Here is a 27,301-nt window from a genome sequence, read left to right on the forward strand (position 1 = left end):
ACAATTTGCCTATAATTTAGGTGCCTACTCTTCAGTGATTGAAATATTTAATGTCTTATAGTTACTGCATCTGTATTTAAAATGATTTTCTCTTTCTGTCTATCCTGCAGTATTTCAACTATCTTTACACCTACAAAATGCCTGGAGACATCAAGAATTGGGTGGATGCTCATATGAATTGTGAAGATATTGCCATGAATTTTCTGGTGGCAAATGTCACTGGCAAATCAGTCATTAAGGTGGGACTTTTCTGCAGCTTAACTTTACAGAGTTTAAAAACATGATGTACGTAGTCATGTAAATGTATCATATTAGTGGGCTTCAATATATTACTTAATATTCCTTTTTCTCTCATTTGCCCCGATATAATGTCTTGTTCTCCTTCCACGATAGAAAAGCCTTTTTACTAAAACTTTTGTGCTAACTGGGAACAGAGAATTGTTTCTTTACCAGTTGTTTCTGGTGGTTATTTTAGCCATCTAGATGAGGTATGAAAAAGATAATTTGAATGGTAGTGTATATGTATGTGTGTGTATATATGCACACCCACATACATATATTTTAACTATTTGAGATTGCTAGAGGAAAGAAATTGTCAACTGTCCACAGCTCGCTCTGTCATGGCCTGGCAACAGCTGATTTATAGGAATGTTAATTGCAAGAATGTTAATTGCAAGATCAGCTTTAAATGAACTTTTTATCCCTGAATTAATTTCCTGACATGTTTCGACACGTTTTCAGGTCTGGACATTCACTCTGTACATTCATTTCAAAGTGTGTCAACTTGGAATGAGATTTAGAGACCACCAGGCATTACTTCAATTAGCAGGGTCCATTTTCCCATCTGTCCATCATCATTTACTTGAACTGGTGGCTGCATTTCCTAGAAAAGTCTTTAGAAGATAAAGTGTGTATTTTTGCTGAAAAAGTTTTTGAGCTGTATGAGGGCACAGCAAAGTAATTTGGCACCTCTGTGCAATTCGGAGAGTCTTGCAGAGTTTGCCAGTCAGCTATTAACTGGAGTGAGCAAAAGAGCGTCTGTTGGATTAACATTACGGTGAAGTATGGGAAGCTATATTTCATCGCTGTTATGGCTGCAAGAACAAATGGTGTTTATACAGGGACCTTGGCAGTGAGAAAACAGTCATTAAACAGGAATTAAGGAGCTTGTCATCACCACTTCTTTTCAGTTACAGAAGGAAAAACCCCTCCAAGCCGTTTTTATTGGGCCCCTGTGAATTTTGCAAGTCAGCCGGACCAGATGGAGCTGAATGGAGTGGCTTTTTTTTTTTTTACCCCCCTTTTTGAGTCAGCTCAGCTTACACTGAAGGCATGTTCAGAGATATTGCGCTGCTCTCTGTGCAAGGAGATTAATGTCCCTTCTGTTGATAATTGATGATATATGCAGGTGACCCCACGAAAGAAGTTCAAATGTCCAGAATGCACAGCAATTGATGGGTTATCACTGGACCAAACACACATGGTGGAAAGGTGAGTGGCCACCTTTTATTCCTTTTATTACCTTGTTCTCATCCCTAGAATCTTATCCTATGCCTCATTAAATTAGGATCAAAAATGCTCACTGATTGTATTTCTGTAAATTACTAATTTTCAAAGAATGTTGCATGGATTTGATCAGTGTAAGTCATTCCTACAGTGGATGATGTGATACTGAAAAGTGGACTACTACAAGAAAGGACTTAAGAAGGGCACAATTTTTAACGTAAGGGACACATATGACATTCAGGTTGTTGGCAGTGCTTTCAGTAATACCACATTTCTCTTTTACTGTGGAACATCAACTGTAATGAGTATAAGATTTATTTTTTTTAACCAGACAGTTGCTAGCTTACCAAAAAGTAACAAGGACATAAATTATTAATAATGTATTTGAACTGATGTTTGTACATTATCTTTCTTCCAAAGATTGTGAAGCATATTGCTTCCACTAATGAAGGGCATTTTTCTGCACAATCGCATGTCACATTTTTAACAATGGCAACATTATTACATTTTTGTGAGAATTTAATTTTGAAATGAAGAATGTATTTGGAATGTTTAGAGTGAAATATTGAAAGTTGGTAAGTATAAGAGTTGCATTCCCTGCTTTACAGTAAAATGGCTTCCCAACCTTGATCAAGACACTAAACTTCCTTCTGCCTTGCCTTCTGAATGTGTAAAATAAGGGAAAGTTTTTTCTCTTCTACAAAGCTGTTCAACACCCATGTTTGAAAGGGGCTACCTGACAGTAGATGTGAATACTAGTTATTAGGTGGAATTAACATGGGATCTAAGACTGACAAAGGCATTTCACCTTGGGCTTCTTGGGCTGCTGCATCTCTCCTTCAGACTTTGGGAAAAATAGTCTGCAGCCACGGAATTGATGGGGTAGGTAGGCAGGAGTAGCCATAGTGCTGGAAGACACCAACAGAAGGGGTGACAAAGTAAAAAATAATCTGACCTGCATTTAAAATAAGCCATTTCAGATTTGAACTGAGACAAGTAACATGGTCATCTTACCAGTTACCATGGTTATCATCTTAACAGTGAGCTTTTTTCTGGCCTTCTCTGCAGTACTCAGCAAATTTAGAATGTTGTGTCCATTTACTGGCCTTTAGCAATGTAAGTGATATTTATGTATTGTAATATGTGCAATGAACTAATGAAAACTGGTTATTAGGTTGGAGTCTTATTTGAAAAAAGAATGCATACATGTGTCTGTCTGATGTGTAAACACACATTACACAACACACACAAACACATACATAGTTTGGCTAATTGATTATTAACCAAGCATCGTGCCAGGCATTGAAGAGCATAACTGCCCAGGTTAGTGACAAGGTATTTAGACTGGATGTATACTAAGGCTGGATTAAAAAAGGGAGTATGCAAATCAGAAGTAAAATGTAACCCATAAGCTGGAAAAAATGACTCTGCAGAAAACTACTTAAGGAAATGGCTGAAAGCTTTTTAGATCTTAGATGTTAGCTGAAGGGGAAGCAGAAGAGGTTGTCGCTTGTCCAGCAGTTCTGCACTGGCTTACATGATGGACTACCTAAAGCCAGTTGAGCTTTCCTGTGATCATACTAGTCGCTTTACAACAGCACATAGGAATTTTGGTCATGAACTAGGTTCTCATTAAGGTAAACGCTATAAAAACAGAAGATGAAAAAGTGCGTTTTGCTCTGAAATGCATTATGATGCAGGGTAGAGGTCATGTTTCTGTGTCTGTGGCTTTTTTTTATCCTCAGAGTTAAGTATCATGGACAGTTTATTGAGAACATGTTTAAACTGTTGCTTTGCTTCTCTGCAGTTTCCAGCAGAGGAGATAACTGGGTTGTTGGAAATGTTAGATTGACTGCAAATCCACATCCCTTTATTTGCCCAACCAAAGGACTGCATGCAGGGATAGAGTCTGGGGTCAGGAGAAAATCTGGAGGGATATACAGTTTGGATATATTCAGACTTCATTTTGAAGATCATTAATATACCGAAACTGCATGCTACACCTAATGCCTTCTTGCCCCGTGTTGTTATTATCTACCTTCAATATAAGGGAGTTATTTGAAAATCTGAAAGGGTTTCCTTTTTTGAATCTTCTAGCTATTCATTTTAAGTGGATAATAAATGACAGCAACTCCTAGAGAAATTTTTCTACCTTAGCAGTGAGTAAGGCTTTTATGTCTCATATATATATGTGTGTGTGTGTGTGTGTGTGTATATATATTTATGTATACTGTTTTCAGTATACATCAGCTGCTTTCAGGATCAGGAGAGAACCTGAATGGAAAAAAGTTAATGCATCAGGAAATCCTCGTCATATTATAAGAGAAAAACTTTATTCAGATAACTTTACAGTGTTGGGTACTGAGAATGATACCTGGGGCATAAGGCAAAAAGCCATTATCAGCTTCACTTGCAACTTCCCAAAGTGCCTGGCTCCTTGTTTTTAGCTTTCAGAAACAGCAACTAGGTAGTCTGAGCTAATTAGTTGCCCAGATATTCAGGGATCAACCTACTATTTGTGAAACAAAGAGTTTATCAGGGTTGTCATGGGCATGCACAATGTTTAGTGTTATGCTTCTGGTACAGAAATAGCAGAGAGATGCTCAGCAACTGCCTGATGATTGTTTTGTGAGTGTAAAAGATTTGAGAAGTCAGTTGTGGAGATCTGTCCAGGAGAGACATGTAACTAACCCATTCTGTTGGGCCTTTGAACACTCAGCAAAGACAAAGGAAAGGTGGTCCAGTTGAACTCTCTCTCTTATGAAGAGATTTTTTTTGACCAGTATTGAAGGATATTAACAGTGAATCATGGGAAAGCCAACACTGCTATTCTTCTTGCTGTGTAATTTCTCTGAAATCAATGAAAGACTTCAGTCACCAGTGTTGTCAAGCTCCATCATTAAAATATATTCACTAAAGAAAGCTTTGAACCTAGAATCCCCTTCTTGCCCTAGGTTAACCTTTACCTCAGGTCACAAGAAGCTGTAGGAAGATCTCACAATCCGTGTATTTACAGGTGCCATTTAAGTAGCAACAAGTTTTCTGCCTTTAGCGTCTTTGCATCTGGCTCTCAAAAATGGAGAACTCTGTAAAATGCAGCCTAGAGGGCAACTGCCTGTACAGTAAATACAGCGAAGGGCTGAAGTGCTTCTATGGTGACATTAGCAGCAGTGTCTTATTTAGGACCTGGAAGCAGTTGTTAGAGTCAAAATAGGAAACTATTCCCTTGAGATGCAAACAGACCAGGTAACAGCCAAAGGCTGCAGGTGCAGAGTTACCCTGCCAAAAGATATTTGGGTTATAAGGAAGAGGAGACTGATGAAGGGAGACCTTAACGGACCCAAAGTTCACCCAGTCTGCCAGGGGCAACAGGACTCTCAGTTTCTGAGTTCACAGAATCTTAATTCCTCGTTGAGCACAACTGCATGTTGTCAGCAGAGCACAGAAAAAGAGAAAAAGAACAATTCTTGGAAGCAAACATGCCTTTGTTAGTATGAATTTGCAAACTATTGACACAGCCAAGAAAAACAACTTCCCTCCATATTAAGGTGCGATGTAGCGTTCTCTTGGCTACCTAGCTTTGAATGTTTAATGTTCTAGTTGTCCTAGCAACGGCTTTGGAATGCAAGTGATTCAGTTCAGTGCAGGAGATGAAATTTTTGGAAAGAAGCAGCTTTTTTGAACACATTCTGTGGCTTGTGTATGACATTTTTAATCCAAAAAACCCTGTTTCTGATATTTGAATTTTATATTTCCTGAGGGCTAACTTTTCTGATTCATCCAGAGTGATTAGAACATACTGATTTTTTCTTTTTTTTTTTTATTTTCCTTAACAATTAAGTGCTTTATTCATGATTAAAGATATTGTACTGGTATGCTTGGATGGTCTTGCCACCAGAGCAAGTTTGGCTGTAGAAGTATTCTACCTTGATACTTTCTTGTAAGACCTCATCTGTGATTTAGGAGTATAACCTCTGGAGGGAATAGATCAATTTTGTCTCCACTATCTGCTTAGTTTTGTTATTTGCTCTGAGAGTGCTGCTTCTTTCTGGTTGTGACAACGGCTGATGCGATGTGGACACCTGCCTACCAGGCAGCAGGCTGAGATAACTAATTCATTTCACACCGGCCACCAAGCAGCTGTTACATTACAATGTCTTTCAGTCATGACTGGCAGAGGCAGGATTTGAACCAGTAGCCTAGAAGTCTTCTTGTATTCCAGAAAGCAGTGAGGGCCAGCAGCTGTGCAAACTTCTCACATGCACATCTCCCCCTGCATCTACCTCTTTGCCTGTGAAGTTTGTACCTTTCCTGCTACGAGACTTCTCCAATACACACAACTTGCAGTTATACACGTTTCTGTGGAGTAACAGATGATTTGGAAGTCTGATCTTATCCTGAAAATCAGATGTCTTTAATGTATTTCATGTTGAGCATCTCAAGGAGGCAACAGAAACTGCTTAGTGATCCTGAAGAAAACTCTTGGTTCCTGTTCTCTGTGTTGCTGTAACCTTTCTGTGCCCAGGGCCCAAAGCTCACCCTCCTGATGGTTCCCTGTATTATAGCAGATGTTGAACAGCTACTTGGGTCTCTTAGCTTCAGTCCTGACCGATGGCTTCTTTGCTGGTTCAGATCTGTGCTGCCCGGGAGCAAATTGTGCTTGTGTCAGATCTGGAGATTGCTTCCCACTGTACACGGTTTCCTCTTACACTCTGAATTCCTCTTCGTTTATTTCCTAGTCCAGAGATTTTAATTTGGAGGTAGGGAGAGGTATGAGGGGATGAGAAGGCAGCAGAAAGTAAAATACCTGAATATTTTATTCAAGTATCACCCATATGAAGTAGTTTTCTGTCACTTTACCCAGACCAGAAAATAGCCTGAAATATGACCATTAGAGCTTGAAACAGCTATGTAGAGATGTAGCACTTCAGCGACCTGGGCTTTGTGTCTTCCCGTCATTTACTCTAGTTAAGGAGGGAGATGTGGAATGGCTCACAGGCTGAGGAATTAATTTTGAAAACCAGTCTTGCTGTCCCATCTACTTCAAAAGAGTGTTTGGGGCAGTGTTGAGCCGTCCCCATCACAAAGCTGTCACACTTAGTTGGGGTGATTGACCGGGTCTGTTGAGGAAAATTATCCTGGAGCCGCAGTGACCCCCTCCCACTCTGAAGGGGTCGAGAGAGGGTGTGGTGGCTGGAGATGGAGACCTGCTCTGGGACCGCCTGCAGCACATCAGCCCCTGGAGCCAAGTGCTCATTTCTTTTGTGTTTTCCCTTTTAAATGGCAGAAGAAATGTGACCTGTTTTCTTGTAGCTGTTATTTTATGTGTTGGGGCACTGCTGTCACGATTCTTGGTGTCCGAAATACTCACAAGCTGTTTTATGAAGTCCGCAGCTAAGGTTAGCTGAGCGCTGGCTGAGGTGACCGCTTCCCCTGCCTTGCATCCGCAGGTACTGTGCCTTTCAGTGAAAGAGTTAAAGGAGCGATGTAAGGTTAAACATCTGTTTGCTTGTTTTCTGAAGCACATGGCTGTTCCCTTCCACAGCATTACTGACACCTGACCTTATTAAAAGTGAAAGAGTCATCAGTGGTCTGATCTTTGTTGTGCTAATGTGATGCCTTACTGCTCAATATCTCTTTATTTAGACAAGGAAAGCAAACTAGTTGGTTTCATTTTATATGTTTTTTTCAACTGCACTTTTAAGTTACAGTACAGTCAGCACTGCCTATACACTGAGGCATGTGTATTTTTGTGGGAAAAGACAGAGCTTCTGAAGAAGTCTAAAAAAAACCAGATTTTTTTTTTTTCTTTTTTAAAACTCCGTTTTCACAAAGGCTTGGTTTTTGCAAAACCTTTGTTATGAGCCGAACTGACCCAACAGTGGCCCTTTAAGAGACATGTTGGCAGTTAATCTGTTCTGGTTTACAGCATGTACATTGCTTTAAGAATGACTGGAATTCTAGGGGGAGGGAGGAGGGAAGCTTTGACCTCCATGTGCACATGTGCTGCTGCCAGCATCCCCTTGCTCGTCTCCATGATTAAATGGATAAATCAAAGAACACCAGCTTCTTTTCAGTTCTCTCTGCAGTGAGGCTCTCTTTTTATTTTTTAGTAGCTAGCATGGCTGAACGACTTCCAAGCGCAAGAGGGAAGGTTTCTACTGGTTATGTTGGTATGGGAGCTGGTAGCCAGCCCAGTTGTTGGCATTCTTAATTACACTGCTTTCCCTTTCACCAGATCTGAATGCATCAATAAGTTTGCCTCTGTCTTTGGGACCATGCCTCTGAAAGTGGTGGAGCACCGTGCTGACCCTGTCCTGTACAAAGATGACTTTCCTGAGAAACTGAAGAGCTTTCCCAATATCGGCAGCTTGTAAAGGCAGCTGTGCGACAAACCTGAGTAATGAAAATGATGGCTGAAAAGGTGCTATGAGGAATATAGGACCTGAAGAAAAAAAGTGGGTTACATCTGAGGGAGATGGGAATTAATGTTGTATTCTGCTATCTTATCTTCCCTTTGCATTGCACAAAGATGTAACGGAAAGCTGAATAACTGCTTCTCTGTTGCTCACAGAGGTTTGAATCTATTCATGGGTCTTCCCAGAAATGTCAAACACACACTTTTCTCCAATGGAGGCCATGCAACTGGAAGAATAAGAGAGAATCTTGCTCTCTGTGGTCTGACTGACATGACTGACCTATCGAACATGCTGCACGTCTCAGGTTTGTAAGCATCCATCCTTTCAAAGCAACTATCTGCAATGTATAGCTGTTCTCTTTTGGGAGGGGCTTATGGCCTGTGTGCTTGGTGGGCCTCTGTCTTTTGAGCTTAATTGTTGGCCTAGATAACTGTGTAACTTTTTTTTTCTACCTAGTGAGACAAATGTTTATTTTTTTACATCATTATCAGCAAAAAATCTGTGTGTTGTCATGTGGTTTAAAGGGCAAAGCATTTTGTTTTACTTGAATTATTTTGATGTGAATTGAGATACACAGCAGCTGGGCAGGTGGTCTCCTTCAAAGCACAGACATGCAGGACAGAACTCCGATTGCTGCACTTCTTCCTGGATAAATCTCAGGTTTTCTGCTGTGTCTGTGCAAGAGACTGTGACTCAGTGTCAGAATTAGTTGTACCTTTCAGTCTATTTTTATTTTTGCTTTTCATTATCAAAACAGAGCAGTCAGGTTACAGTTTTATATTGTAGCCATACATTGAAACAACAGCCATGAAGAGAGGTTTTCACATCTGAATCCTCTTCAGCAAACAACTACTTGTTTTAGTACTTATTTGTAAAACACTTCAGTTCACAGAAATTCCCAGTTAACAGCTTCAATGCAGAGGGATGTGTGTCTGTGCAAGACACTGTTAACACATACTTAACGAACTCCTATAAATCACTGTTATTGGAAAAGCTGCTGGATCTTTGCTTGAAATTTAACTGAGGAACCCATTGCCATAGGCTGCCACAGAAACATCCAGCTTAGGAAGGCTTTTGGAGAAGCTTTACATTTCTCATAGACATCAGAATTGTTTCCAGTACTGATATTAGTCCAAATTAGAAAATTAAATGCAGCAAAATTAGGAATAAAATGGCCTGGACTACTGCCTCTTGCCGTTCAATGTTAAAGATGATCCCTAGTTAAGCTGAGAAAGGAATCTCTGTTCCAACTCCACTGATGAAGTGTTTGTTACCACATGGGGTAATTGACCGATATTGCTGTGGGTGGTTGGACTGTCTTTTGGAACCTCCATTGCTACCAGTTACAGAGACATACTTACTTGATGGGCTGTTTTTATCTTACTCTGTGAGCAACCTTATTCCTCGGATTTTGCCAAACCCCAAACAATAGGACAAGTGTTAGGCATCACGGTTCACCCCCTCGCCTAAGCTGGATAGGCAGCAATGACAGGAACCAAACGAAAATCAGGCTGGAAACAGGAAACATCTGCTCCTATTTGTCTCACCCCCACTAAGACTTATCTTATTGCCCAATGCAGTGGATGTGCTGTGAATGAAAATCATATTGGAACAATAGCTCTGAGGGGATGCTTCACTTCATAACTCCCCTGGGATGTGCCTGTAAAATGGATCGTCTGATTCTCTGGGAACGTTTAATTACTAGTAAATTTTTTTCGCTGCAGTCTTTGTTTCATTCCTCAGTTGCAGCAGGAGGGGGTGTTGGCTAGCTGGGAGGATAGCTGTTGCAGTGACAACAACTGCTGGCTGCACAGTGGGTGTCACAAGATAGAGGAAGGTTTGTCACTTGTTGCTTCTCCATTGCAGCCTTTTAGGTTCATTCACATGAACTTTCTTTCTGAATCTTCCTGTTGATTTATGTCCTGGTGCTTAAGCATCAGGAAATACCAGCATATTTCCCTTGAAAATCTTGCTTTAAAAGGGTAGCTATGACAGCATAGTAGTCACTTCAGTTTTGGACTTTCTTTTGGGGCTGATCTCCACTCGGCAGGCCTTTGCAGTATAATTGAGTTTGTTACATCTTCCTTGCATGGACTTGTGAAGCTGCTGTGATTTCGTGGTTCTTTCTCAGTAAGCCAGGATTTTTGCATAGTGTCTTAAAAGACATGGAGGATTTCAAATAGTGGGTGGAATTTTTTTAGGTGACAACAGCCTAACCATCCCTCCTAAACTGATCTATAGTTTAAGGTCCATAAAAGGCAGCAGGTCCTTGTGCCTGCATCCCAGACTATCAGAGTGGATTCCCCTTCCACCAAATGTCCCGTGACCCGTATCAGTTGCGTTTGGTCCTTTTGCATTTTACAGTTGCTTATATAGAGCCATCTCATTTAGATGGTAATTTGTCTCTGGTTTGTTCCATGGAAAAAATTGGGCAATTGACTGTAAAAGAAAAAAATAAGTAAAATCGCCACCTTACCCTCTACATGTATAATTATGATGTTCTTGATGCAAAATCAGTAAAGGTAAGATGTACATGTACGACTGATTTGGAATGCATTTGTTGTCAATCTTTAAGATCATTGTTAACTTTTCATTATGTACATGTTATTAGAAAGAAAAAAGGTTAATATTATTATATTAAAAAGCAGATCTAAAGAGTGTTTGTTGTATTTCACCTCTGGAGTGGCACAAGGAAACATGGATGCACTTAGAAGGAACAATTGCAGTGACAGGCTGTTTTGCTACATAAATCTGTGTTAAACTTGAATATGTGCAGTGTACTTCAGAGACGTCTGTCGGTATTTTGTCTTTGCCATAACTGGAGTTGGATGGTTGTCTTTGAAGTAGAAGTTTGCTCTGCACGAATTCATCCTAGTCACCGTTTTGGAGAGAGTAGTTGTTGCTCTAATTTTCCGCCAAGATTTGACAGTAGCATTTATCTTGGAGAAATAGGGAACAGACCCTTTCTCCTTTTGTGAAGAAAACCAGCAAATGTTGAAGAATTGTGCTTTTGAGAAAAGCTTTGGCCGTGTCCTAGGGATAGGTGATGGCCTTGGGTGTGGTGGCAGCTGTGTGACCGCAGCAGCGCAGTCCCTGCAGAGCGTGCTGCAAAGGGCAGTGCATGTGTGTGGCCACCTTGCTCCTCGTGCATCGCCAGGGCTGCGATGTGCCATGGTGCTTGCCCTGACAATCACGGTGAGTCTTATGCACAGACTTTTAGCATCACCAACTGCCCGTACAATGTGTTGACTCTTTCCTTCCTCGCAGCTTCGCTTCATTACAGGACATGCCAATTCAAGCCCTAATGTACTGAATTACTCGATCCTGCCATCTCCAGCTCCTGTTCCTGGACTTCATGTTGCCTGTCATCCTTCTGCTGGTGTGGTTCAAGTATGCTTTACTGCAGCAACTAGTTTATCCCTGTCAATTATCAGTTCACAGCCCTTTTAAGCTTAAGGGTGTTGGAGATACAGATATCAAAATAATTGTGAGGTAGGATTTAAGAGATGCTCAGCACTTCTGACTCATTTTGCTTTAGGTTGTATTGGTGAATGTTGAGCACTGTGGAAAAATGTTGTACTGAGAAACATGAAAATGCATTTAGGTGGGCAATTTTAATGTTAAAAATACCTTCAAGATTTGGCATGAATGCCCTCCATTATGGGTGTCTGGTACCCTGGATACTTCTCAGAGGTAGAGCACCTTTTAATCAGAAAGTATCTCAAAGTGCTTAATTAGTACTACATAAATCTTCTGTCTGACCCTTTCACACGGAAGCTACTGTTGTAACAGGACTGCAACACAACACAGGAAAGAAAAACTGAAATTGATGGTGCTAATGAGAAAGCGGATTTTAAAAGCTCTAGCCAGCGATCAGATAGAGTAAGTATGGTTTTTTTTCGCCATTCTTCTTAGACTTGCATGTTTAAATTTTACTAGGACTGCTGCAAAGCATGTTCTCCTGTAAACTAAAATGTAAACTGCAGGTAGTTCTTGCAATCATGGATGGTCTCCTCCATGTACTTAAAGTAAGAAAAAAACATTCTACAAAGCTGTGTTAAATATATGCCAGAAAGTGAGCTGGTCCTACTACAAACCTCGGTCTGGTACTGAAGAGCTGGCAAGAGCAGAGCGAATACTAGGCAAATGTTCCACCTACATTGGCCTTTCAATTTTTACACTGAAAAAAATAATTTATGTCAAAAATTACCGGACAACTCTGAACACAGTATTCTTTGCATCTTTCTGTAGGATGTGAGAGTTATCCCACAAGCAGGTAATCATGATACATAGAGAGCATTTGCCTAACAGGGAAATCACCTGGAGCACTTCTGCTTTACTGTTGCGTCATGGATACTTCAGTTGTATCTGATGCTGTTGGCAGCGAATGTAGGACTCTGGAAGTTTTCTGTGATGTTTGCCACTGCTGCGTCTGAACTCAATAAATGGAGCTTCACAGTCCTGCTTGAGTAAGATCAACCTCTTACCTGTTATTGTGGATTAACAAAAGGAGAGAAGCTGTGATGTACCCAAGGCCTTAGGAGTTGTGTGGGTAAAAACAGGACTGAACACAAGTATGGCAAGCCTGTGTTTTTGCAGAATGGCCACACTTTGTCTGAACTGATGTTTGTTTGGAGTTTTGGGTGACTGAGTATCAAGGCAGGGGACCGTTAGCCTTGACTTTCAGTGTTGTCATGCTTCAGCCTGCCCTGGCTTGAAGCCATTTAGAGACATTCCTGGTGCACTGTGTGTAATTTCAGCCTGATGGAAATGGCTGTAAGGCAGTTCCACCTCTGCTGATCTTCAAGATTCCCCTGTCTGCAGCTTCTTGTGGCTGGTTTGAAAGTGACTTATGTTTCCCATTAAAGGATAACAGCATCAATTGAGGTAATTAAGTAGCATGGCATGGAGCTAGCAGTGTGCAGGGAGTTTTCTGACTGAAAACAGTGCAGCTCAAAAGTTCTCCCTGCAAAGTTGCCTGCTTGCTGTCTTCATTTGTCTGGAAAAGGATCCAGTAATTCTACTTCCGATTTCCTTTACTCATTCTAAATGCGTGTTTACTTGCATATGTAGGAAGTTCTCTTGTTCCAGACAAGCATGACAGCTCTGCAGTAACTGTGGACTGAGATCGGGGCAACTTGATCATGGTTTCATTAGGTCTATCATTTTCAATCAGTGCTCAGTACCAGACTGGATGCAGGGGAGGAGACAGCAGTTAAGTTGGGCAAGGAGGGAACCCAGTGTCTCTACAGAGAGAGAATGTGTTTTGACTATTTCTACAGAGTCATAAGAAAAAGAAAATATCCGTTCAATTTCTAAGTCACATCTATTGGATTTTTTCCCCTAAATTTTATTTGGTGGGGGACTGGAAAAAGGTAAAAGCTGGACCATTTGACCAGCAAAGGTGCGAAGAACTTGGGATATACAGACCCACATGAGGTTATCCATGTGTGACTATGAGATGTGGTTGCTGTTGCACCCTGTGCTTTTACAGATGAAGCTTAGCTCTTCTGCCCCCCACCCCCATGCTGTACAGCAGTGGGAACCCATAAAACTAAAAGCCAAAGCTTGGGACTGACTGAAAAGTGTCACTTACAGATATCCACGTGCCCAGTGTGAACATCTCATGCTCATTGAGTAGATAAGCACACAGTCCCTTGGAAAGACAACTGAGGTTTTCAGGCCAAAGGCACTGTCTTCCCTTCTCTGTGTCTGTATAGCCAGACACTCAAGAAAAACACCGTTTCTCATCTGGCTGTTGGAAAACTTAGAGGTCCTTCTTCTGCGAAACTTCTCTTTGGAAGGGAGGGCGAGGTCTCAGCTGTGCACTGGGTGCAGTTAGTGCTGGATGCCTTCAGCCGAAGACTGACGGGAACAATAGCCCCTTTGCCACACTTCATGCGAACAGGCAGGGCAAAAGGTTTGAAGCAGAAAGGACCGTAAAATGAGATCCAGGAATCCAGCAAGGACGCAGCGAAGGAGCAGATTGCTAACTCGGAGCATCTGTCTTTGCCCCGTAAGTTACGAACTGAAAAGCAAGAGAAAGTGGAAGATCCTTTCACAAATAATAAACACTTGTTTGTCTCAGATTAAATGCAACACCTTTACATGTGGACTCCAGCTGGCTGTAAATAGATGCACCTTGCATAGCTGTTACCTTCCATGCCAATGAGAAGATTATTGTACATCCATCTGCTTAAAGATTAATAACCTGCTTTTAAAAAGAGGAAGAAAAAAAGGCAAATCTGTTTAGTTTACAGGAAGAAAAAATTGTTTTTCATTAAAACTGCCCGAACTTTGCCCTGCCTCAGAGTCATATTCTCCAGCAGAGAAGTAACACATTAACCTAGGTGCTATACCCGCACCTCCTAGCGAAATTTTTCCATGTGTTTCAAACAACTCCTGTAATGCCAGTAGGAAAGTGCAGCTTCAAGAAAAGAATGCACGTTTCTAATCTGGGTCGTGCCCCTCTCCAGAGTTTATAGAGAAATGTTTTAGCTCTTTGGCAATGTTCAGGCCAGGAGCAATTTCTGACGTAAACCTGTACAAGTAGGATGTTACTGAAACTGGCTTATAGGCTCTCAACAACCTGAGCTTTGCCAGCATCTGGAGAATCTGGCTTTGAGTGCCTGGGGAGGGAAGGAATTTTTCTCCTACAAGTGAGAGGAATGGATAAGCTTGCAACAGCACCTGCATTATCCATTTCTTTGTGAGATGGAAAACAGCCATGCTCCATCTGAACTGAGCTGATGCTCCCAGCCAACTGATGGAAAGGCCAGAGGGGCTCTGCAGGTCTTGATGAGTTGTTGACAGCTGCTGGGCACCTTCTCAGCTCTGCCTGAACGCAAAAACCACTTTCTGGTTCACCCAGCCTCTGTGTGCAGGGGCTTGGGCTCTTACTGATGCTGGTGGTTCTGTGGAGTCTGAGGGAAAGGTGGTCTCAGCTGACTTATTGATGGGGTGGAAGCAGCAGAAAGGGCCCTCCCACAAGCCGGTTTTCCCCACATCGGGATGGGACAAGAGATGTGCTCTGGGAACGCGTGGGGCTGAGACAAGCCCTTGCTTCTCCCTGAGGCCTTGATCTGCCCTGCAGCCCAGGAGGGTGTGTGAGGCTTGAAGGCCTCTGCTAGAGCAGAGCTGGGAGGGGAGGGAGCATGAGTGGACCAGTGGAAAATGGGAGAAGGAGCGCTTTCAAGGGGAAGGTCCCCCCATCGCCAGCCCTGGGTGTCTTCTCTTTGGACTTTGGGAGACCTCGTGCCTCAATGCCTGGAACATGGCTGTGTTGTGTAAAAGCCGTCGTGCTGTAGCATGGGGAACCAGCTGGCTGAGGCTCCACAGCTCCTCAGCATCTTGTTGCCAACTCACTTCTCCCTGTGTCAGCCATAATGGGTTGTCTGCTGCTGTGTTATGGACTGCTTGGGAAGGGCTCTGAGGCCCACAGGAGCCCTGCAAGGCTGCAACGCTGCCAGAAACAGCATCTTCTAAGACCATCCTCCTCTTCCCTGTGACCACGGTGCCCTGTGGCCCAGCGAGCAGTGATGCTCCCTGAGGCGGAGAGGCCCAGTTAGCCCAGAGCTGGCTGGCAGGACTTTCCCGTGTCCCACTGCTGGCTGTGAACCATCTCTTTGTAGGGGGAGAGGCAGTGGGCCCGTGAGCTGCCACCTGTTGTTAATATACCCCCGGCTAATCCATCCTGCGCTGTGTCAGCAGTTCAAAAGGGCACTGTTAGTATTTTTTGCCAACTTCAATTAACCTGAGATTTTGGAGGCCCCTCTGATCACATTTCATCTGTCAGGAGTCAGGAACAAACCAGCCAGATTGTAGTTGAGAGGAGAGAAGAGAAAGAGTTTATTGCAAACCAAACCAACAACAACAGTACTTGTGCCTCCTGGGCTGGGAAGCAGGGTCCTTTCCCAGCGATGCTGCTCCTGTCGAAAACTGCAAACATAAAAACTGGTGCCCAGAAATGTCAGTCCCTACCACCTCTCCCCCAAAAAACAAACCAAAAAAAGCTGTAAGTGCAATAACTTACTTTAAAACAAAACAAAAAAGGTAAAAAGAACCAAGCTGCAAGACTCTTTGCTCTTTTTTAATATTCCACTGTAATGAACTGGTAATACATGACTGCATAGGCAATAACATTGCATGGCACAAACCTCACATGGCAACATTTTAAATGATTTTTAATTTTCTTTCCTGAACTTTAAAAAATTTTCTTTTTAAGATGTTCTACCCCAGGCCATTAAGCTAAAGAAAAAAAAAAAAAGTTTGCGTTTATACAAGGTTACAATATTTTACAACAAAAAACATCATAATATTGATTGAGGTTTGTTTTCTGTCTTTCTCCCAGTCTCTCTTTCAAACACTGCACACCTAAACCGATATATTATTATACATTGAAAACTGTCCTTCAAAATCAGTAGTATAAAAGTCCTAGCTCTACCTACCTACCTAGCTATGTGGGGGGAGTGGGGGACCATGTTACCAGCAAAGAGTTGAGGGGTGCAAGGCTGCTCCATCGCCTGCTCCCAGCTCCCTCCAGGAAGCTGCAAAGGGCTGAATGACTTTCCATCCAATTCCGCCCCCTTCCCGTTTGGGTTTAATGTTCTCCTTTGGTCTGTTTGCTTTTTGCTGTGTCAGTCAGAGCAGCAAAATAAACACAGGGCTCTGCCTCTGCTTGATTATTTTTTAAACCTTTTCCAGGAAACTACCTTTTTGTCTTTGTTTGGAGAGTGTTTTACAACATGCTGCCTGGCCTGGGTGTACTCTGTGAAACCTGGAAATACACCTCCCCACCCCGAAACACCCCCTCTGACAGAGAAACCTACCAGGCAGCAGGGCGGGATCCGTGGCCTGCGTGGGCTCTGCATCCCTGCGGCTGGTGGGGCAGGTGAAGTCACACATGCTGCAGCTCTGCGACCTCATGTGTGACGTGCTGTTCCTACACACCACCTTCCCCTACACCATGCCCATGCTCACAGCTCCGGCCAGGTGTGCTCTGGCAGGGATGTGCACTCTGACAGGGAGTCGTGCTTGCTCACACACTGCTGTGAGCTCTAGATGAGAGGGACGCTGGTTCTCCTTCACCTTGCTGTCTTGTTCATCTTGCCCTGGGCTCCACCGAGGTAGATGCTACAGCTGTGAGACCTGAACTGAGTAGCATGTTCAAGAGGAGGCAGCTGGAGCCTCGCTGCTGGCTGGCAAACCTGTGAGGAGTGCGGGGGCGGCAGGGCTGGTGGTGGGTAACGTCCCGGAGTGGTAATCTGGACCCCATCTTGCTTCTCTCTATGAGCTTCTTCAGGCACAGCATCCTTTAGAGTTTGGACACCACAAAGCCCAGCAAACCCCAAGGCTTGTTCACCACTGGTTTGCAGTAGCTACCAAAGCACTAACTGCTGCTTGTAGGCAAGAAGTGCCTCTGAGTACTCAGCAGTGAGTGGCACCCAACCACCCACAAGCCAGCGCCAGGAACCTGTGCTGCTCTCACCATTTGCCTTCTCCTAGTCTCAAAGCTCTGGGACATCTCTGTGGTGTTTGTAACCATGGGCAATGCAAGCCAGCCCCCTCGTGGGGTACCTGCTTCACAGCCAGGGCCGGGACTGCTCGGGAGGAGTGTTTTGCTGCCTTTGTGAGGCCAGAGAGAGGCTGGGAGAGCCCAGCTGGTTGGGTGCTGCACCCACAGAAGATGCCACCGTGGGCACTAGCATGGCAGGTGTCTGGGCAGCCAGGCCTGGTGAGACATTTTGGCAGTAGCTGGGGATGAAGCTTGCAGCTTCGAAGGCAAGTCCAAGCCATGGAATCATAACTCAATGTATGGACAGGGGTAACATACTAAATAAAAAATAAATAGAGAAGAAAGTCATAAATAGAGTTGAAAGGTATTAATAATAATAATAATTAAAAAAAGGCATCATTGTGGTAACTTGAGATTGCAAGAACAGCACTGACCCTGTGACCCTTAAGAAATGCAGTAGCCGCAGGTTGGCTAGATTAAGATACATATATATATAAAAGTATATATATATTTACACAGCTTTTCTTGTTAATTTAACAGCCAGTTTTAAAAAAACTTTTAAATTAATTTAAAAATATGTGTAAATACAGATGCACGTGTCTTAAAAACTGCCCGAATGGCTGCCTTCAGAGGCTTTTGAGGGGAATGCCTTGCAGCGTGACCCGCAGGTGTGGGCATCAGGGGCTGTGCTGGTGTGGCGGCAGTGCCCAGTGAAGCAAGGCAGATACCTGTGAGCAGCGGGAGGGAAGCCCAGCAGCAGGGGACCCCAGAGAACGACATCACCCCTCACCTTGTGATGCTTTCAGGCAGACTCAGGGCTGGGCATACATGGTGGTGTTTAAAATAGGTTGAGTGAGTCCAACATGTGCTTTGCACATGGATTTTAGGGTGAGAGAAAGTGGACGCCAAGCCTCTGTGAATGCCGAGCCTGCTGCCAGGAGCCTCTCCTCTCTCTCTAACAAGACAAGGGATATAGCACTTAATTCTTTGGGCTGTTAAACAGCCCAGGTGAAATCTTGGCCCCGTGGAAGTCCATGAGGAAAAGCTACCCTTTAACTTTAGTAGGGAATGCAGCTAACCTCTTGAATGGCTACGGCCTTCCTGCCTTCAATACCTGCAGGCCACACGGGACCCATCCCCATGTGCCTGCTCGCTCCTCAGCTCTGCCTGGTGCTATAATAATGTGTCATGTCAGTAATATTACTGGGCTGTTTGGACAGTGGCCCTTCACAGGATTGCCTGCTGACTGTGGGACATGTCATGCTCCCTGCTGTACTTGGGAAGGTGTTCTTGGCACTGCACTCAGCTGCCTGAACAAAATCCGCTGGAGAAACTGCCTTCTGCCACTGGTGCCTGGGTGTCTCGAGACCCTCAGTGGTTTCTGGGTGCCTGGTGCAGGTGATGGTCACCTCTAACTGGCCAGCGTGATCCTATCTGGGTCAGTGATCAGCATCGCTTTCAGCACCTAAGCCATCATACCCAATTGCTCGGCTGAATGATTAGGCTGGGACATAAGTCCTGGCTGCTTATGATGGGAGAGACCCTGGTCATAGCCACAGTGGGGTTAAAAGTGAGCTGGTTCCCAATGGCTAACAAGGAAGGCATCTCTTCACATTTCTGAGGACAGAAAACAGACAATACTACTGGTCTTATTCCAGTAAATACATATTACATTTGATCTAGCAATGGTGTATCATATATGTCAGGGGTGTCAGGGTGTAGGAGTAGTTACATTTATGCAGTTCTGAAATTCCATTCAGCCCTTTGAAGGCAACCATGAGGCTTGTGGCCCCCAGTGAAAATGAGTTTGACACCGCTGATCTATGTAGTGTATGGCAGTCTAGGCACTGTGGAAATACTTGTATACCTTGTTAACCTAAAACCTGATATTTGGTTATAGCTTATTTGGAGCCTTTTCAAAGACCATTAAAAATTCCTGGCCCTTGAACTACGAGTTCCCCTAACACTGAGCATGAGGAGGGATGGCAGGGTGACATACAAATTTTTCTGGGACTAAAATCCAGTAGTTCCCTTGTGAAATTCAGAGATGGCTGCCCCCCCTCAAGTGGAACCTGACGTGTGGTTGATAGTGCTCAGCTGACCTTTGGCTTCTCCCTGTTGATAATTCAGTAGGGTGAAAGGTTGTTCCAAAGCTTAGAAAATATTTAGCCTTGTGAAGGAGTTCTTACCTAACAGCACTGTGCAGGTAAGAGCACTGGAAGGGAGAACTGGAGGATGCATAGTAGTTCAGATAAACCAGGCAAGTTCTCCTGCTTCCTCTGCAAGGTGAAGAGGATCTGAGGTGGCTGAAGATGAGGAAGCATCACCGCATCCAGCCTTGGGTCCCCTCTCAGCCTGCTCCCTGCACTGCACAGAGATGCCCCCCAGCAGCTTCGTGCAGTGGGGCTCTGGTCAAGGGCTGCAGGGAGAGCCTGTCATTGCATGTATCTGACCCTGGGAGGTGTATGAGCAGTTCAATGGCCTCACACAACCATGTCTGTGTGCTACCACTTGACCTGTTTCTCAGAGCAGTCCCTTTGGGGACCTGTGGATTCACACAGCAGCTGTAGTCCCCTCCCATAGCTGGCTGTCTCTAAACTGAGGATAGTAGTTCCTGACACAGTAAAAGCCAGAGGAAACATTTTGCTGCCTCACTTTGCACATGGGCCTCAATATTGACCATGACCATGGCAAAGCAAATGCCAGGTGCTCCTGGGGCAGCCATCCATGCTGAGAAGCTATCATCTGCTGGTATGCACCTCCAGCCAAGGTGACCAAAGAGCTGGCAAAGACTCCCAGCATGGTGTCACCGAGTCATGTTGGGAAGAGAGGTGTCCCCTTCACAGGCCTCTACGGCTCTGTGCTTCATCTTAGACTGCAAGATGGAGAGAAAGCAGGGTAGAAGGAGATGAGATAATGTCGCCTTCTTTCTATCCACAGGTATCTTCCCAGCCCTGTTCCTTGTTCAGCTGTGGGAAGTTGTGGCCCCTGATAGAAGGACAGGAGCAGCCTGAGAAGTGCCTCTTTGCTGGTGCCAGAGTCCCCATCCAGTCCCCTGCCCAGGGCAGAACAGATCTGAGCAACACTGTTGACAAAATAGGAGGGGAAGTTGTGTATGTGTGTGTGTGGGGTGTGATGGGATGGGGGAAGCTGCTGAAATGCCAGTGGGCTCTTGCTCTTTGGAAAGGCAAATCTGGTGTCAGAGAAACGAGCAGGGAAAAAAAATGCCCAGGTTACTAGGGAGGTGGTGGTAAGAGGGGACACACCCTAACCCAGATCTCACTGGAAGAGGTGCTGCTCCACAGCCTCCCTCTCCCCACCTGAATCCCAGGAAGCCAGGAGCTGCCGTTTTCATGCTGAAAACACTTCACTTACATTAACATATGTACTTTATATACCTAGGGTAGCTAAAAGTGCTGCATTCGAATCCTCGAGGAGGCAACTGCTGTCTGGAGTCCAAGCGGATGGATTTATTCGGCTGTCCCCATGTGCTCTCTTCATGTCTTGCGGGCGCTGGGCTGCAGCCCTGTCATGTCGCCCAAGAGATTGCGGCGCTGTGCTCCTTTGCTTTCATCCTCAGGGCAGCGATGCTGGAGGTCTTGCGGTCCGGCTCGCTGTTCAGCTCGTAGCCATTGAGGCCAGGGCTCATCCCGGCTGTGCCGAAGAGGCCACCCATGTGAGTCTGTCCCACGTGGCTGCCGGGGCCGGAGACGCCGAGGAACTCGGAGACGCCACCAGCTGCGTGGGGGTGACCATGAGGAGACATGCAGGAGGGCACTGTCTCACAGGGGACGACGCAGGCAGGCACGGGGGAGGCAGCGCCATTGTTGCCGATCCAGGAGGGGTTCTGGATCTGGGGATGGGAAAAGAAGTGTCAGGGCTGCCCTGTGTGGGATGCAGGCAGCGGCAGGCTGGAGCAAAGAGAGCGTGTCCAGCCCCAGCCCCTGCCAGCACCTTGCAAGGCAGCCCTGCATGCCAGGGGCAGCCGGTGCCCTGCAGGGTGCAGTACCCTCGTCCCCACCAGCAGCAGCATCAGCAACCCCCCCCCAGCCAGTGGGTGCCCTTCAAAATCTGTATGCCAGCCCTAGCAGGGGAAGGAGTGCTGGAGATGGACAGGGAAGCAGGACTGTGCCCCTGCTCTGCTGTGTTATTTCTCTGTTTATTCATTCCCCTTCTCTCAGCTTGCTTTTTTTTTTTCCTTTCGTACTTTTGGCACTTTCTGGAGCTCTCAGCACTGGAAACCTGGTGTCATCCACAGTGTTCCTGTGGGACTACACACTTGAGGAGGATCAGGCAAAAAGAGATGCTGTGAGACCACCAATCCATCCTCCTGCTCCAGCTCATGGTTGCTTTGCCCTGGCAAGAGACTTCTTGCAGCAGAGCAATGTTCCTGTTGGAGCTGAGCTGCCCACGGTTCCCAGCACAGACAGGTTCCCTGCCCCTCTCCCCAGTGGTGCTTGTTGCCCGTTGCCTGTTGAGGAACAAGGAAGCATCACCCTCCCTGCTGCAGAGCAGAGCCCTATGGGGCCTCCTCATGCTGGGCTCTGGTCTCCTGCAGTGTCAATCATTAAATGATATCGCAGAAGAAGAGAGGAGGGCTCAGTATTTGCCAGTGAAGGTAGGTGTGCCCTAGTGGGGGGATAGGCATGCAGGATGAAAGCAGGGAGAGCAAAGGGCTCTTCATCCCACCAGCCCGCTGCACCACTCGCCCTTGGGCCTCTCTGATCTCTTACCTCCTGTAAGTGCTTTTGATTTTTTCAATCTCTGGGGCTGGGAGCAAAGGGCAGTATGGAGGGAGGGAGCAGTATAAGTTACAAAAGGCAAGAGAAGAGAGTGCTGAAAAGGCTGCTGAGAGTGTCCTCTGCTTGAAAAGCTGCTTTGGCATCTCTCAGCTGTTTCATAAGGGCTTCTTGTTCATTTTGGGGGGGATGCCAAGCAGGAGAGAGGTCAAACGCTCTTGGCTTGGCTGTGGGGGAGCTTTGGTGTGGCCCTGGCTGGGGAGGTAGTTGACAGCCAGGGCACTGCGGGGGGAGGACTCCCAGCAGAACTGTGAGGACAAGTCAGGTTCAGAGCGTCATGCCTTCAAAACTGCACCCTGGAGCAAATTCTGGGTGGCAGGAAGAGGAATCAGCAGGATAGAGAGCGAGCTTTGTGGCAGCACAGCCTAGCCCTTGAACTAATGAATACCCATCCACCCTGGCAGCATCTGAAGGCAGTGTTGTGAAAACGGGGCTGGCCCACTGCTCTAGGAGGCTACTGTGGTGACAGGTTTCCCACAGGGCAGGAGGTTAAGGAGGGAGGGAGCTGTGTCACCTGCCTCCGGGGCCAAGGCAGGAACAATCTTGACAGTCCTTGGGAGCAGCCCTAGATACCCTACCAGGGCTTCTCCCATCCTTCCTTTGGAGCACAAACCCATGAGACCCTTGGGAAGCATCCCCGTACGTCACTGAGTGCACTCTGAGTACCACAGCCCATCACTGGGAGATAGCTGTGGGATTTAGCCAGGCGAAAAATGCTTTTGTCCAGCTACCTAAAGAAGAGGCATGGAAACCTAGGCATGGCAACAGGAAGGCTTCCTGGGAACTGCTGTTTTCAGGGCCTCAAATAGTCTTCAGGAACTTTTCCAAATCAATGGGAAGTTAGTGGGCAGCAGCACACATGATGGGAGAAGGACACTGTAATAGGATGTGCTGAGCAGGGTGACCTGTGCCCAAAGGTGGCTGCACTATGTCCCACAGGGCTGGGCTTGGTCCCTGCTTTAGAGATGGCTGCACTGGGCCAGGGCATGAGGGAGCTGGGCTCCAGCTAAGTCCTTCAGGATTTGGTAATATAACGCCAGCCCCAGCACTCTCAGTCCTGCCTGAAGGCAGGTGGATGAAGTTGAGAAGCGAAGCGTCAGTTTGAGGGGACTGGGAGCAGAGGTGGTATGTCCAGCAGGCATAGGGACGGACAGACCGGAGCGGGGGAATGCACTCACCTGGGCGTAGTTCTCAGCACGGGTGAGCAGGGGCAGCTCGTAGGCGGTGGAGAAATGGGTCCGGACCTGCTGCATCTGGCCAAACCGCTCCCGCTTGCGCCATTTTGCTCTCCGGTTCTGAAACCACACCTGTGGGAGAGGGTGACAGGCTGTGAACAGGGGAGACGGTGGTGGCTGGGAGCCCACCAGAGCTGGGTGCCCACCAGGGCCAGCCTGCACTCCCAGACTGGGAGCACCCTGGGCAAAAGCTGATGCCCAGCTTCTGGTGTCCTGCCTGTCTGAGGACAGTCACTGCTCTTGCTTTCTGCAGACTGGTTTGCCCTGGGGTAACCGATCTTGCTCATGCCCGTAGATCAGTGTTACCCAGGCACTGCACACAGCTCTCCAGTCTCAGCTGAAAAGTGCAAATACATCCGAGTGTGCTGCTGCCAGACCGAAACCAGTGGTGCTGGGGCTTTCCCCAGGCCTGATCCTGGCCGTGATGGTGTCATTGGCTGAGAGCTGGCACTTCTTACTCAACTCTCAGTCTTAGTTTTCTTAACTGTTAAAAAAAAATAAAATGCATAACACCCCTTCCTTTCTTAGCTGCAGGAAAGGGCAAGTGCCCTTTACAGAGTTACGTGTCCTTTGCTTTACCGAGTTTTCTTTGCAGGGTTTGCAGATCCTCTGCTTCACAGTGCTGCTCAGATCCCTTCAAGGCAGAGGAAAGACCGAAACACTGTTTCTGCTCTTATTTTTACTGGCTTGACATCAGTGTGGATTATTGCACTGTTGTCAGCACCATTGCTCCTGATTTGCATCAGCATAAGAGAGATCAGAGCCTGGCCCAGTGTCTTCAAAGCCTCATGAAACTTGTGAGTCAGGGAAACACATCAATCAAGAGTTGCTTTGAAGGCACTGAGAGATGCAGGCTGGGTTGTGCAGGTCACGCCAGTGCATGAAAGCAGCAGTCCAAGAGCCGCTTGGTTCTGCTTCAAGTTTTACACGGTGACTTGCGGGGGGGGAGGTGTGGGGGGGCCGGGGCACTGCTAGGGAGCAGCTTGGCCCTGCCTGTGCCCAGCCGCGGGGCCCCTCCACTGCTTCCCAGACAGCTGAAGAAAACAGACACTGGTTTTGGTTTCACTAGCTCACATCTTCAGCGGGTGCATAAAGCACCAGCAAAAAGGTCCTAATGTTACCCCAGCTGAGCACACACTGCACATGAAGAGCATCCTACTGGAGCAGGTTTGATGCCCGAGGCATCTGTCTGCTTTTTTTTCTATCTCTTCTTGGCACAGCTGCTCCAGCCCAGCTGCAGGCCAGTCCTAAGGCTGGCCCAGATCATGCTGCTTTGATCTGCAGATTCAAAGTTAGCGGTGGTGACCCAGTTCCTCCTTGGCGGAGGAGGCCCTGCTGTGCACAGAGGGGTGGAGAGCAGGTAGGGAGCAGAGTACTGGCTGTGCACAAGGCTGGGACAAACATATGCCAGGCATATGCGGCCATTCCCTTGCCTGGCCAAGGCACCGGCTGGCCAGGCCAGCCCCACACCTGCGCTGTCATGTGGGGGAGCCCTCCTGCGCATCCTTCTCAGGGCACCCACCCGGGGGTGGGGTGGCCAAGTAGAGGCTCCCATGGCACTGCCCAGCTCTGCGGTGTGACCTCTGAAACCACCAGTGCGCAGTTTGTGCGCTCGTCTTCCCTCGACCTGATGGAGCTGCTGGCAGGTTTGCCGGGACCAGCTGAGGTAGAACAGGGTCTCCAGCACGGGCTTTTCCTCTGCTGCTCCTCATTTACATGTTGAACTGGTGCCAGCACAGCAAAAAAGTGTAAGCTGGCAGTTCCCAAATTGCAATCCCCACTGGTGGGCTTGGAAGCTGTGGCAAACCATTGCGTGAGGTTGAAGAGTGTCTTCTGTCCAAGCTCTGGTGCTGGGGGCACTGGAGATGCTCCAAGGGCTGGCAGTGAGCCACTGCTCCAAAACACTTGCAACAAGGTTTGGACCACTTTTTAAATTTCTCCTTTGTCCTCTGGTCTAAGTGCTTTTAGGCTGCTTAGTATCTTGCAGCACAGTTTCTCCAGGCCTCCACAGTGCTCCAGGGAAAACAGGGCAGGCAGGGCAATGTATAGGTGAAAATGTCTGGAAAAAGCAACTCAACCTAAGTATTTCCTGGCTTCCTCGATCTGAGAACACATCTGTTTTTAAACAGCAAATCTAAAACCAAACCAAAGTCCATTTTCTTTTCATTATCTGTCACCTTTAGTCAAGAGAATCTGCTACGGGATGGGGATGTGGCAGGGGAGGTTGCAGCAGTCAGTGCAGAGTGTCCTCTGGGGTCGGGAGAGGGTACTTCATGCAGGGATAAGCAGTCATCATAGGCTGCATCTCAGTGTTACCGATCAGAGTGGGAGTGTAGGGTAGTGTCATGCATCTGACTCCTGCAGACAATGCTTTGATAAGCCCTGATGTACCAAATCAGCCCTATAAAAATCTACAGAACAGAAAATGTTTCATGTCTTCATAAACATTCAGCCATATGCTGGTACCTAAATCCATATGCATACACAGCTGATGTGCTGCAAAGAATGGAGAGGCTGGGAATGACCTGAGATTAAGAAAGCGGGAGGCTCTCGGTTGCTGTCTTGCTGTCACCACCCTGGCACCCGGCTGGTGCTGCCCCTGCTACCAAGTTCCACGTGCTCTGCACAGAGCATGGGTGGTTGGGCTGAGCCAGGACCTCACCCAGGCCCCTCTGGCTATGGCTGGATGGCTGAGGACTGCATTGTGGCGTTTGTCCTTCCTCCAACTTAAAGAAAAAGGCATTTTCCTCTCTGTTCTACTTGCCACAGTGCAGCGATGAGGATGAGGCTGGCCTCTGCATGTGTGACAGAGGGCTGGTGGCAGCCATTGGCCCGGGACCAGCCTGGCACCCCATGCCCTGTGCTCAAGCACCCCTCTCTGCATCACTGCCCGGCAGCAGGCAAGAGCTGCCCACCACATTCAAGCCTCACGTGTTCATGCTCTCCCCTGGCAGCATCTGTTCTGCCTGTCCCTGTCCCCTTGGCCCCTCTGCCCTCCCGCCTCTGCTCAGCTCCTGTCTGTGTATCATCTGTCTCTAGGACCCCATCCCTCTTTTTCAGACCAGGCCATCTCCTCTCTTCCCAGAGATGACCATCAGCCTTTTGCTTTCCAGCCTGCATGAACAGAGCCAGAATTCATCCTTGAGCACTGAAACTGGACACCATTTTATCAGTGGCCTGGAATGGGAAATTGGAGCCTGGGATGAGAGAATTGAATAACTTGAGCTTGTTTTCATTTCATGTTTAATTTCCTGCAGGCTTAGCTCAGTCTTTCCGCTCCTTCCACCAGCCTCCCAGGGTTTTATGGGGGAAAAGGGATCAAGATATATTACTTCTTGCTTTGCTTGCTTTTTTTATCTTCTTTTTTTTTCCAAGGCGGTGATTTTGCTACAGCAGAGTTTGACATTTCCCTCTCACTTTCAAGCCCCCGCTGCATCAGAGGGTCACCGCTGAAAACATTTCATTAACAGTCCCAGCAATCATAAGGCTGGCTCTGAGGGGGGGTGGCTGATGGGTTATATTCCCTGGCTGCAAAGCCTCCTTCCAGCACCATCTCTTTCTACTCTCCCACAGGGCAGGCCAGGAGGCAGAGATACAGCCCAAGAGAGAAGAGCAGCTGGGGCTGTGCTAGCATGGGCTTGGGGATGTGTATGTGCATGCAAGGGGAAGGAGCCATGTGTGAATACACGTGTGTGTCTACCATGTTTCTCTAGTGCCACTGCCTCAAACATCTGCTGCAGCCCTGGATGAGCTAAAAAAACCTCAGGCAGTTGCTTGTACAGAGCAGGAGCTCCTTCTGGGGCTCTGCAGCCCCAAACATGGAACAGG

At 46.5% G+C, this 27,301-nt stretch overlaps 2 protein-coding genes across 4 annotated transcripts in view; one reads left to right on the top strand and one right to left on the bottom strand.

The window, feature by feature from the left end:
- EXT2 (exostosin glycosyltransferase 2) overlaps window positions 1-10,580 on the top strand; it is a 77,173-nt gene extending 66,593 nt beyond the window's left edge. The window contains exons 12-14 of one of the 2 annotated variants that reach the window (XM_065838615.2): window positions 111-239; window positions 1,409-1,491; window positions 7,745-10,580. In XM_065838615.2, coding sequence (XP_065694687.1) covers window positions 111-239; window positions 1,409-1,491; window positions 7,745-7,883 — 351 coding nt within the window. In that variant the 3' untranslated portion in view covers window positions 7,884-10,580. Of the gene's footprint in view, window positions 1-110; window positions 240-1,190; window positions 1,356-1,408; window positions 1,492-7,744 lie in introns of those variants that run through there. The other variant, XM_071809110.1, reaches the window with a different exon arrangement.
- Window positions 10,581-15,749: 5,169 nt separating this feature from the next.
- Window positions 15,750-27,301, bottom strand: part of ALX4 (ALX homeobox 4) — a 46,713-nt gene continuing 35,161 nt past the window's right edge. For both annotated transcript variants that reach the window (XM_065839626.2, XM_065839627.2), the window contains 2 exons: window positions 23,417-23,545; window positions 15,750-21,292 (listed from right to left, as the gene is read on the bottom strand). In XM_065839626.2, the coding sequence (XP_065695698.1) occupies window positions 20,969-21,292; window positions 23,417-23,545 (453 nt within the window). In that variant the 3' untranslated portion in view covers window positions 15,750-20,968. The remainder of the gene's footprint in view (window positions 21,293-23,416; window positions 23,546-27,301) is intronic.

This window comes from Patagioenas fasciata, chromosome 5 (assembly GCF_037038585.1).
Source record: "Patagioenas fasciata isolate bPatFas1 chromosome 5, bPatFas1.hap1, whole genome shotgun sequence".
Lineage (NCBI taxonomy): Eukaryota > Metazoa > Chordata > Aves > Columbiformes > Columbidae > Patagioenas > Patagioenas fasciata.